Here is a 12,509-nt window from a genome sequence, read left to right as displayed (position 1 = left end):
GTGTCCGTGGATATTTTAACGGGTGCGTGTCCTGGAATCGAAATTCGCTTTGCCCTCCGAAAGGTCCTCAACTGCAAACACGTTGGCAGGGAGGAGACACGAGGCTGTGAGCCCAAGTGGAATATTCGCCTGGATGTCCGACAGCCCTCCCTGAAGGCCAGGCACAGGCAATGACTTCAAGAGGGAACCTGTGGCAGAGACAGCTGAGGGCTAGAAGCTCCGTGTTTGTCCTGAGCACACACCTGGGTTCCCAGACTTTGGGGGGCCTCTTCCGGGCCTTTTTCTTACCAATTTCTACTGTAGTTTCACCATGCTTACATAACATCTCTATGGCTCAAATTCTTTTTTTTCTTTTCAGTTGGGGGCTACACCTGGTGGTGCTTGGGGATTTTGCCTGCTCTGATCTCAAGAACCACTTCTGGTGGCACTTGAAAGGCCACACAGGATGTCGGGAGGGAACTAGGGTTGGCCACGTATGGAGCAAACTGAGCCGTGGACAGCTGCTCCGGCCCCTCTATGGTTCAAACTCTTACAAGCAACTATCACCAGGCTGTGGGCCCTGATCACCCCCTGGCTCGTGGTCTCCATCACCAGCCCGGAGCAAGGCATCTGCCGCTCAGGGTGGGGACAGCTTGCCCCCTGGCGTGAGGCCACCTTGGCCGCAGTACTAGCCCCCTTTGCTTCGTCTTCACTGATTTTCTCTCCACAGTATCGATCTCTCAGAGAGGGTTACTGAAACTGCAACAACCCTGAACGTGCCTATTTCCACCTCCGCTTCACTCGCTCTGACGACGTCGGCTCATCTGAAGCTTGAAGTAGAAATATCGACATTGAGGGTGGTCCATCCTCCTCAGGGAGCGGGCCTCGGTCACCCTCTGTGTGCGTGTCCCCGTAACCCTTCTCTCTGTCTGCCATCCGCAGAGGCACTCTGCTTCCGCTCTGCCCTGCCTCCTCTGACTAGTGTCTGTCCTCACGCTTCACTGGGGGCCTCAGGCCCAGGGGCAGCCCGGCTCTCAGCCCTCCCGCGAGGACACTGACCGTCCGCCTCTCCCACATGGCTGCTGTGAGCATCACCTCTCTCTGGCCACCTACCCAGGCAGGACGTGAGCTACGGCCCTCCTCCCCTCTGCCTCAGGGATTCTCTGAACCTGAGAGACTACTTTATGTTTCTGTTGCGTTATACGTTACGGTTTTGCATTTTGATTTTGATGATTGCTCTAGGAGATGCTTTGAACTTACCCGTATGTGCCATTGTTTGTGTACTGTGATGTGAGATAATAGAACACTGAGTATTTAATGTCCCAGCATATTACAATATGCAACTGCGATATGTGAGTAGATCATCATGTATTCCACAGATAAATTCATTATATATTTTAGTTTATTTTCATTACATAATTATTTGACTGGGTTATTGCGTACTAAAACTGTGGTAATTATAATGATTATGATCACATAATTACAGTTTAATATCATTGTAGAATTAATAATTCTATTAACTCTATAAACCTACCACATGGGCATGGTCTATGTATGTTAAGCTGGGGAAACCATCCCAAGATTCACCTGTGTTCAATTTCTTCTTCTTTTTTTTTTCCTTTTTGGGTCAAACCCGGCGATGCTCAGGGGTTACTCCTGGCTTTGTACTCAGGAATCACTTCCGGCGGTGCTCGGGGACCTTATGGGATGCTGGGAATCAAAGCCGTGTTGGCTGTGTGCCCTACCCACTACGCTATTGCTCCAGCCCTCTTTCTTTTTTATTTTATTTATTTATTTTTTTTTTTGGTTTCAGAGTGCTCAAGGCTTACTCCTGGCTCTGCACTCAGGGATCACTCCCGGCGGGGCTTGGTGGACCCTCCCTGGGCTGCACCCAGGGCTGTCTGAACACGCCTTTCTAGACCCTTGGCACATCTGGAATCTCTCTGGAATGACCTTCCTTACTGGTTGCCCAGGTCCCCAGCCACAATTTCCAATACCTGAGAGTCAGGACCTGCAAAGCACTGCCCCCCAACAACTGAGAGTGGGCCCTTCACCAAGCACCCCAAGCCGTAGTCCACAAAGTTCACGAAGAACCAAGGGTTACTTCCCACTTGACGGTGTGGGCATCAGCCACGTCCTTCCAGCTTCTCTTCCTCCCCTGGGTACCAGCTGTGCCCTCATGCACCCTCCTTGGCCCAGGTGGAGGTTTGAAGGGGCCTGGCCCGGGTTCTCGGCGTCCATCCCCTGCAGGGCCAGTGCTGTGGCCTCCACACCTCAGCCTCTCACTCAGCCCCGTTCCCTCAGCTCGGGGACCAGCTGGGCTCTGTTGGGGTCCCCCTCTCTGCACTGCAGACGTAAGTGTGGACACTTAGGGCTCTTGTCTCGGCGGGACCCCTCGCGACCCACTGCTTCCTGCTCAGCATCTTCAAAGATCCCTTTCCAGGCATGCCTTCTGGGGCTCATTCTGCTTGTCCTTTCAGGGGGGAGATAAACTAAACTGGACCACTCCTGTCTCCACAGGTAGAGGTCCACGCCCACTTCTCACACGGCTGCAGATGTGCTGGTTTGAGAGCCTTGCTTTCTCTTGTCGCTGTTTTATCCTAAACCATTACTGGTCGCAAATCTCACTCCTAATCTGTTTGCATGCAGCACAATGTGGCGTTATGATGGACGCATATATCGGTTTTACTGTGCCTCCCAGTCCCTTCTTGGGCCCTTTCTGGGTGTCATAGCCCCAGGGATAATAATGAATTATAAATAATAATGAGGCTGCCGCTTCCAGGCAGGGATTTTCCTTGTCCGTACTCGTGGTTCTTTTGGTCAGATTTCAAGCAGGGGTAGAGCTGGGTCAGGGACGAGCCCTCCCCTAATCTGTGGTACGTCCCCCCCTGTCTGTCTGCACCCATGGTTCTTCCATCCACATTCCCATCAGCTTCCATCTGACCGAAGCCTCACCAAAAAGAAATATCAGTTTTCACCATTTTTGCTGCTTGGACCCGTGGAAGTTGGGCCTTGACCTAAATTGTGTTTCTCTGATTATTGGCAAGTCGGACGCTTTTATGAGCTTATCGGTTTTTCTATTTCCTCTCTGTGAATTATCTATTCCCATTCTTTTATTGCCTAGTGAGACGTTAGATCCAAATCAATTTGGTGCATTCCCTGCCCTTCCTTCCTTGAAATGGAGTAGTCAAAACGAGCCCACAAGGAATGTGAGACTGTGTGTGTGTGTGTGTGTGTGTGTGTGTGTGAGAGAGAGAGAGAGAGAGAGAGAGACTGTGTGTGACTATAGGAGATTCTGTGTGAGACTCTGTGTATGATTGTGTGAGCATGAGACTATGTGTGAGTGTGAGGCTATGTGTGTGAGATTGTGTGTCTGAGTGTGAGACTGTGTGTCTGAGTGTGAGATGGTGTGTGAGAATATGAGGCTGTGTGTGGGTGTGATTGTGTGAGTGTGAGATTGTGAGTGAGATTACGTGAGTGTGAGGTGGTATGTGTGTGATTGTGTGTGAGCGTGAGATTGTGAGTGGGATTATGTGAATGTGAGGCTGTGTGTGGATGTGATTATGTGTCAGTGTGGGATTGTGAGTGAGGTTATGTGAGTGTGAAGCCGTCTGTGGGTGATTGTGTGTCAGTGTGAGAGTGCATTGTGTTGGTCTCCACACTGCTTTCTTTGAAAGGCTTTCACCCCTCACCTCTCACCTCTCACCTCACAATCCCAACCTCTCAGAAACTCTCTGCTTTAGCCCAGCTCCACCACATTTCCAGTGCCCATCGCTGGTCAGTCCTCGGGAGACCAGAAAGGGCAGTTCTCACCTGGCCCTGCTCCTGCCTCCAGGGCCTGCTCTGAAAACCCTCAGGGGCCAGGACAGTCAAACCTGTCGCTCTTCCCCCAGGTGGGCTTCAACTGGACCCACTGGCTGTGCAAGAGTGCTCTTTGTAAAAGTGCTCCTCAGGCCAAGTCAGAGATCCCTCAGAGTACCCAAGAGAAGCCCAGCTGGCTGAGCTGACTCAGGGGGTTCTGGGCCATTTCCCATTCAGTGCTGGGGACGCAAGCAGTGACTGCGATGCTCACTTCCACACGAGTCACGGTCATTGAGGGTGGATACGGAGGCCCCAGACAGACCCATTCCAGCACCGGGTCCTGATTGGGCCAAGGAGCTTCCAGTGGTCATTCGGCCTCACCACCTCCTCCTTGTCCCTCAATGATTGACATCCAGGGCCACCACCCTGTGCCAGTGACCATTCCCGCGGCCACCTCCCTGTGCCAATGACCATACCCACAGTCACCTCCCTGTGCCAATGACCATCCCCGCGGCCACCTCCCTGTGCCAGCGACCGTCCCCGTGGCCACCTCCCTGTGCCAATGACCATCCCCGCGGCCTCCTCCCTGTGCCAATGATCATGCTCGCCATGTCCATCACCGTCCCCTCCCTGTCCCTTTCCCAGCCTACAGCTGTCTCCACACCTGGCTCCTGTGTACCCCTCCTTACTCCTCTCTGCCTTCTCCAGGGGCATGTGGGTCAGCCCCAGTCCCCGAGTCCCTCACCAAGGCCCTGGACTGTCTTTTCCCCCATGGTCCTGAGAGTTTCCCAAGATGGGGCCCCACTGCACACCCCCTTCCACTCCCACCTAGCACCCCAGCAGGGCGCAGTTCCCTCAGGGAGGTCTGACGGTCCCAGGTCAGGCAGGACAGATCCCTGGGGTGCGACTTGGCATCACCCCAAATCAGCCGGAATCAGAGGTGCCCCACCTTGCCCCGTGTGTCTCCAGGTTTTCAGGGGGTCCAAGACCCAGCGGTGGGGAGTCAAGATTCCATGAGGGTGAGAGGTCAGGAGACAGATGGGGCAGGGCACCCCCCAAGACTCAAGACTCAACCCCCAAGACTTTCCAGCTTCAGATCCGTGACCTGACCAGACTTCCCAGGGGGGGTTGAGAGCCACCAAGGCCACAGAGAGTCCACCAAGGTCGTGGCCAGTGTTGGGAACGATGCATCTGGACGGGCACCAGGCCGCGTCCTCCTGGCCGTCCCCAGGCAGCTCTGGGAGGCCAGTTCCACGGTTTGCTCCTCCTCCAGGGAGCAGACACCGCCCCAACCTGGGCCCCCACTCCAGAAGCCAGGCCCCCAAGACCCTGGGACAGGGCCTGGGAGCAGCAGAAGGGGAGGACCAGGAGCAACTTCCAGCCACTGAGTCATGCATGCACTACACACTGGCTCCAGTGGACATCCACGCGTGGGTCAGCATGCAGGGAGCTGGACGCGGCTGCAAAGCTCAGAGGGAGTGGGCAGAGCAGCTCGCATGCCCCACACTCAGGCCCTCCCAGCCCACTGGGGCCTTCGCCTACGTGCCCAGCTCCCCCACAGCCAGGAGTTACAGTCACGGGGTCTGTGCCCCCAATCTGCGTGGGGACACCTGGGGAGCCTTGAGGAGGGTGCAGCGGCGCGAGTCTCTGAGCATGGCAGAAGGCAGCACCTTCAGCCTCCCCCTGGCCATGGGGCCCTTCTCAGGAAGCCCTCCCCCTCCACAGCCTAGCCAGGGTCACGAAGCTGCAGTGCTTACCTGTGGCTCTGACTCAGGGGGCACTGCTGAAGGGGCTCAGGTCACCCTGTGGGGTCCCGGGAATCAAAGCCAGGTCAGCCACATGCAAGGCCGGTGCCCTCCCCGCTGTGCCATGGATCAACCCTGACTGAGGCTTCTGAGGGCATGCGAGGGCCGAGGCAGAAGCCCGTGGACAATGACGATACAGGCGACCCCCCCCCCCAAACCCCTACAGATGCTTCACAGGAAATGGGGCAGCTGGCCCCACCTGGGCATGTGCGAACAGCCCCATCAGGACCCAAACACACATGCACGTTTCTGGGGTCACACCTTCACCAGAACCCTGCTCCCCGGGGAGTGAATCAGAGCAGGCAGCAAAGTGTTCCCAGGGGCTCTGGCCAGCTCTGCCCTCCGCCCAGCTGCCTGCTGGAGGCCACCATGCACTCACCCATCAGGCCCCCTTTGGTGGAAGACCCCGTCAGGCACGGGGTTCTGCATGAGTGACTGGCCAGCCCCAGGCATATGGTGCCAATGAGCAGGCCCAGGAGCTTGGGTTCCTGTCAGCCCAGGCACCGGTGACAGCCGGGCTGTCCATCAAGTATGTCTTTCTCCATCCCCCATGGGGGCGGCACTCAGGACCTGAAGGGTCCCCTAAAGGGGTCGCAGACCCAGTGTGGGGGGACAGAGACAGCAGGTCAGCATCAGGTAGGCACTGTGAGAAAGGGGGCATCCACCTCCCACTAGCAGCAGAGCAGGGTCCCTGGGGACCAGAAGGCCCAGTGAGGAGGAGGAGGAGGAGGAGGAAGAAGCACTTGGCAGCTGGGAGGCCAGAGGGGGACAGGGAAGGTCCGGGCCCCGCATGCCCTGGCCCCAGGGAAGTCCGGCCCTGCGCCAGCTGGACACCGGGCAGACGGCAGCTGCATCTCTAATTTTAGGGCACTTGGAGCTCCAGGGGGACGGGCCCAGGTGCCCGGAATAACTCGCCGGCCTTTGGGAGACCGGTGGGTGGTGGGTTGCTCCTGGTCTCCCACAGGCTGCATCGCTGAGGCCCCCACCTGGGGCCACTCCTGGGACTCCTACGTTACAAGTGGGGTGGGAGCCAAGAGGGACACCAGCTCCCCCCTCCCCCCACCCTGCCCATGGCTGAGGCAATTCCAACAGCAACAGGCCCCGGGGGGATTCATGTTAGTCACAGCTGCTGGCGGTGTGGCACACGGAGGTGACAAATGTCCGCACGGTTGTCCAAGGCCCACAGACGCAGACACCGAGACTCCTGGGAGCTGCTCTATGCCCTCAGCTCCAGCCCCACGGGGGCTCCATGCAATGGTCTCGAGGGCAGGGGACCCCCCGACCCTGGGCTGCCACATCGTGCTGGGGGTGCAGTGTGGTGCCAAGGTCAGGCCTCATGTCCGGCACATGGGCCACAGCAACTGGGCTCTCTCCCCAGCCCCCAGAAATAGCAGTTTAAGAGCAAAGCCACGTATGACTACAGGAAAACGAGGAAAGTCAGCTTTGCTGCTTGGGGGCCTGGAGCTCTGTCGTTGTCCTTTGTGAAACGGGCACCGAGGAGCTGGAGAGACGGCACAGCAGGGAGGCCGTTTGCCCTGCACGTGGCCAACCTCGGTTCCATCCCCGACATCCCATGCAGTTCACTGAGCACCACCAGGCGTAATTCCTGAGTCCAGAGCCAGGAGTCGCCCCTGAGCATCACCAGGTGTGACTCAAAAACAAAATAAAATAAAATGTGCACTTAAGACCAGGGACCTCACCCCAAAGCATCAGCTCAGGGGGCCCAACCTGACAGAGGGTCCCAGAAGCCCCTGACTAGGCATTCATCGTGCTCGTGAGTCTGTTTGGTCAGCCCAGATGCTGGCCGTCATTAGTGAGCGGAGAGCCTACGTCCTGCGTCGGAATGCCAGCGCCCAGAGCAGCAGCTGAGAAGGAAGGACACGGCCTCCTGGGGCAGGAGACTCGGGCTGGTGCCGGAAGTGGCCCCTTGCCAGCAGCCTGTGCGGGCTTTGCTGACTCACCCCATGCAGGGTTACTGGGCAGGGTTTCAGGGCCGGCCCGACACCAGAGACTGAGGAATGACTGAGCCTGCAGCCCAGGGCCTGTTCCAACCATGAAGGAACCTCTTCATTCGTCAGGCCATGAGGGATGGACCAGGTGGGACACAAAGGCCCCGAGAGCCACAGGCTTGGCACCCTGCCCGTCCCCAGAGGAGAGCCAAGTATCCCAGCCACCTGAAGCCGGTGGCACAAATGCACAGCATGAGTGGACAGAGGGGGCTTTTGTCCCAGCCCCAACATCTCTGAGCACTGGTTTCCACTTCCGCACCCAACACAGAGGCCCACGATACCCGCAAAGGTGGCCGCGGGGTAGACACATGTGGGGCCCCCTCCAGCTCTGTGTGAGTCCTGTGGCCTGGGGTGAAGACCGCGTCAAGTCATACCTGATGAGCCGTGTGTGCCTTGGCGTGTAGGGGCTGATGACCTGGAACAGCAGCTCCATGGCTCCGTTGATGCCCAGCATGGCTCCTGTGGGCACTGGGAAAGACACGAGCAGCCCTCCTCACCCCACGTCGGAGCACCGGGAGGAGCCGCCACCCCCACCCGCCTGTCAGAGGCAGCTCCACAGGGAGCCTGGGAAGCACACATGGCCGTCTCCCGCATGGCCGTCTCCCGCATGACCACCTCCTGCATGGCCATCTCCATGTGACCATCTTCCGCATGACCGCCTCCCACGTGGCCATCTCTCGCTGCTTCTGCCCCCACGTGGCTCACGCCACAAAACAGCCTCTGCCCCTCTTGGTTCTTCTGTCAGAGGGACACACAGTGCAGGGGGGCCCAGACTACACCTTCCCTGTGACATCGACACGAGTTCACACACACAGGTACACACACTCCACACACACATGACTGTGCAGAGGTACATATGTTCCATGTGCATGGTAGTACAGTCATATGTTTACATGTGAACACACAAGGCCTGTGTGTACAAACATGTTCGTATACATGCATGCACACGCCAGCTCATGTGTACACATGTTCCTGTACATGCAGATACACCAGTGTACACATGTACACACATGCTCATATATATGCATTAATACACGGCTCATGTGTACACATGTTCTTATACACAGACACACCGGTACACATATGTACACTCATGTCCACATGTATGTATGCACACACCAGTTCACTTATACACATGTTCTTATACATGCAGGCACACCAGTACACATATGTACACACATGCTCATATATGTGCAGACATACACCAGCTCATGTGTACATGTTTTTATACACACAGACACTGTGTGTATAAAATGTGTCTACATGCATGTACACACTGACTTATATAAGAACCTATAAGAACCAATAAGAACACATATGTTCTTATATATGCAGGCACACCAGGACATTTGTACATGCATGCTCATATGCATGCATGTACAAATAAGCTCACATGTGCACACATGTTCTTTACATACAGATATGCCAGTGCACATATGTGCAATGTAAATATGCGTGTGTCTGCAAATAAGCCCATGCATACGCATGTTTTTCTACGTGCAGGGGCATATGTGTATACATGCACACATACATGTGCACAACACCTGCTGACGTGTACATATGTGCCTGTGTACATACTGACACATGTATGTACACACATGCTCATATACATGTATGCATACAAGCTCATGGGTACACATGTGTGCACCCAGACTCACATGTGTGCACATGGGCACACATGCTCTCATGCAGTGACACGCATGTACAGGCAGCTATACACAGGTTCACGTGCTCACATGCACACTACTTTGCACACGTACACACATGCGTGCGGATGCACACTCCAGCTCACAGGTGAGTGCATGAATCGCACACGTGCACACATTGCCAGCATCTTGGCAAACACTCTCAGAGACATATTCTGTGCTGTGCAGCAGTGCCCGGTGAAGACGGGTCATAGGTGGTTAGGCGGGAAAAACAGTGGCGTGTTAAGAGTCTGAGGTCCCTACACACCCAGGTCTCCAGGTCTCCCTGGTCTCCAGATCCAGTCCAGACCCCCAAACTGAGATGTGGGAGCCAGACCGGAACAGAGGCCCAGGCATCCAGGGCTGCCCACTGGGCTTCCATTCTCATGAAGCCCAGCTGTCCTCTTGAAGTGAAAAGCCCTAGTGGCCTTGGCAGAGTAGGGAGACCTTTACAAGAACCCCAATTCTAACACAGGAGATTCAGAGAAGGAATGGAGGTGTCTCTCCGGGCTCATCCCAACTGGCGACATGCCCGGGGGAGGCTCAAGGCCATCTCTGCCCAGCCACTGTCCATCAGGGACCTACTGATGGGCTCGGTGGCCTCATAGACCCTGACATCATCAGCCAGCACCTTGCATGGAGAGTCACAACATAGAAAGCCTTGCCAGGATGTTCAGCTCCCAGAGAACACGGTGAGTTGCAGCCTCAGAAGCTCTGCTGGCCCACAGAGTGTGGTCATGGAAAAGCCACATGTGCGGTGAGCACCTTAGAGCACAGGGAGTGGGGGCACCCCTGCAATGCCAGCACTTGGCTAAGTTCGGGATTATAAGGATTCCTTCTCCCAGCAGCTCACCCCAACCATCCTCAGGATGCCAGGAAGGACAAGACACAAGCATCTCAGTGAGAACCAAAGTCAGCGTCTCCCCGGCAATGCCCAGCCCCCCTGTTTGTGAAGAGGGGTTCACACAGGCCCTGCTGCCTCCCCCCAACTCTCTGCTTGGTCCAGGCATATGAGACCGTGGAAGGTCCTAGACCTCGGGGCAAGATCGAGCTCCTAATTCCCTCAAAAGATTTTCTCCTCCTGCTTCATCAGAGGCCCATCCCACCCAATGACAGCGCTGATGCGCTCATGCATAAGCCCTATTGTCCCAGGAGCAGGTGGTCACCGACATGATCATAGCCTCCTCCCCGTGGAAGAGGTCATGGTCCCTGTCACCCCTGAGACTTTGCAAGGAAAGCTATGGAAATGAGAACAGGGCAAGTGACAGCAAGTAAAAGGAGGCAATAGGAAGGGACAGGAAGTGACAGAAGTTTACAGGAAGTGACAGAAAACAACAGGAAGTGACAGGAAGTGAGAAGTAACAGGAAGTGAAAGGAGACTACAGGAAGTGAGGAGACGCAACAGGAAATGACAAGAAACAACAGGAAATGACAGGAAGTGAGAAGTGACAAGCAATGACAGATGACAGGAAGTGATAGGAAGTGACACGAAGCAAGAAATGGCAGAAAATGACAGGAAACAACAGGAAGTGACAGGAAGCAACAGGAAGTGAGAAGGAACAAGCAATGATAGAGATGACAGGAAGTGATAAGAAGTGACAGGACTCGAGAAGTGACAGGAAGCAACAGGAAGTGACAGGAAGTGACAGGAAGTGCTCTCTCCTCCCGGGCGGCCTCCCAGGCAGGAGACTCCTGTCCACTCACCACTTGCGGCGAAGGCGCGCAGCACCCACAGACAGTGCAGGAGGTTCTGGCCATGGGTCAGGTTCTTCCTGGCCAGAATCAGGGTCACGTCCAGGGCCTCCAGAGCCAGGGCCTTCTGGCCGAACCTCTTATCTGTGGACACAAACAGACCCAGCTGCGGTGCAGGCCGATGGGCCCAGACGAGGAGAATGTGCCCTAAGGCACTGCAATGCCTGGCGTTGCTCCTCAGGGGACATTCCCAGGAAGGCCAGCATGGGGCACCGGCTTCCCGCCCTTAGACTTAGCTCGGGGCATGAATTTCTTCCACCCTGGCAGTTCCAGAGTGACACTTCTGGGCTCCTGACTGTGGGGCGTCCACCTAGCTGGAGGCTGTCAGTGCTTGGCTGCGAGAGGCCAGGTGAGGGGCGGGGGAAGGAGCATGAACAGCACACGCACTGGTCACTTTGTTCCATGTCCAGTCCCCCAAGAAGGGAAAGTGTCTGTCGTTAGGACATGCGGCAAAAGGTAACAACACTTAGACCCAAGCCCTGGGTCTGTGTGAGACGTCCAGGCACCAAGGCAAAGGCCACAGGAAAGGAGGCAGGACAAGTCCACAGGGCAGCCAACCAGAAGAGTCTGGAACATTCAGGAAAGCGGCCCTGTCTCACTGTGCTCAGAGGCCTGGCCTCCAGGGCAAGAGAGGTCTCTGCTATGCTGAGCCCCCCAGCCCTGGGGGCCCCCATACGCGTCTGAGTGAATGTTCCGGGAGCTGCTCACGGTGGGCGAGTGCCCACCTCAAACTTCCCCTTCCTGCTTAAGCCCTTGGGGCCCCCCAGCATCACCCCCACCCCCATTTCTGGGGTCTCCTCCCTGCACGTGGCCACAGTACCCAGAAGGACCCTGAGTCCCCTTGCACGCGACAGGTACCTCGGAGGCCCACTCGGGCCAGCAGCCGGCAGAGGGGCAGGAGGACGGCATAGTCGGGCCGCGCCGTCCGGGCCGCATTCACTAGGGTCCGCAGAAGCGCCTCGCTGCCGCCCTTGTCCACGAGGTAGCGGATCCTGCGCTCCGTGCCTGTGGCGGAGAGAGCAGAGCCGGGGCCTGCAGGCAGCCACTCCGCAGTCAGAGCCTGTGTGAGTGTGGAGTGTGGGTGTCTGCATACAGGTGAGGGGCGGGGTGGGTAACTGGTATGTGTCACGTCTGTGTGTGTCCATATGTGTGTGTGATGTGCATTATATGTGATGGTGTGCGTGTATGTGAGTGGTGTGTGTGGTGTGTATTGCATGTGACTGGTGTGAGCATATGTGAGTGGTATGTGTATTTGTGATTGGTATGTGTCATGTCTGTGTGTTTATATATGTGTGTGTGTGGTGCTTTATGTGACTGGTGTGTGAATATATGAATGGTGTATGTGTGCTGTGTAGTGTTTTCCGTGAGTGGTGTGTGTATAGATATGTGTGTAGTATGCGTATTAGTAAGCTAATGTGTCATGTCTCTGTGTTTGTGTGTGTGTGAGTGTGTGTGTGTGTGTGTGTGTGGTGTTTTCT

The 12,509-nt window shown here is 56.0% G+C and overlaps 1 protein-coding gene across 1 annotated transcript in view; it reads right to left on the bottom strand.

The window, feature by feature from the left end:
- Positions 1–12,509, bottom strand: part of AGBL1 (AGBL carboxypeptidase 1) — a 241,787-nt gene that overhangs the window by 215,131 nt on the left and 14,147 nt on the right. The window contains exons 5-7 of the mRNA XM_056113915.1: positions 11,890–12,036; positions 10,984–11,115; positions 7,969–8,062 (exon numbers count right to left, since the gene is read on the bottom strand). Coding sequence (XP_055969890.1) covers positions 7,969–8,062; positions 10,984–11,115; positions 11,890–12,036 — 373 coding nt within the window. The remainder of the gene's footprint in view (positions 1–7,968; positions 8,063–10,983; positions 11,116–11,889; positions 12,037–12,509) is intronic.

This window comes from Sorex fumeus, unplaced genomic scaffold (assembly GCF_029834395.1).
Source record: "Sorex fumeus unplaced genomic scaffold, SorFum_2.1 ptg000024l, whole genome shotgun sequence".
Lineage (NCBI taxonomy): Eukaryota > Metazoa > Chordata > Mammalia > Eulipotyphla > Soricidae > Sorex > Sorex fumeus.
This window is presented reverse-complemented; position numbering and strand designations above follow the sequence as displayed.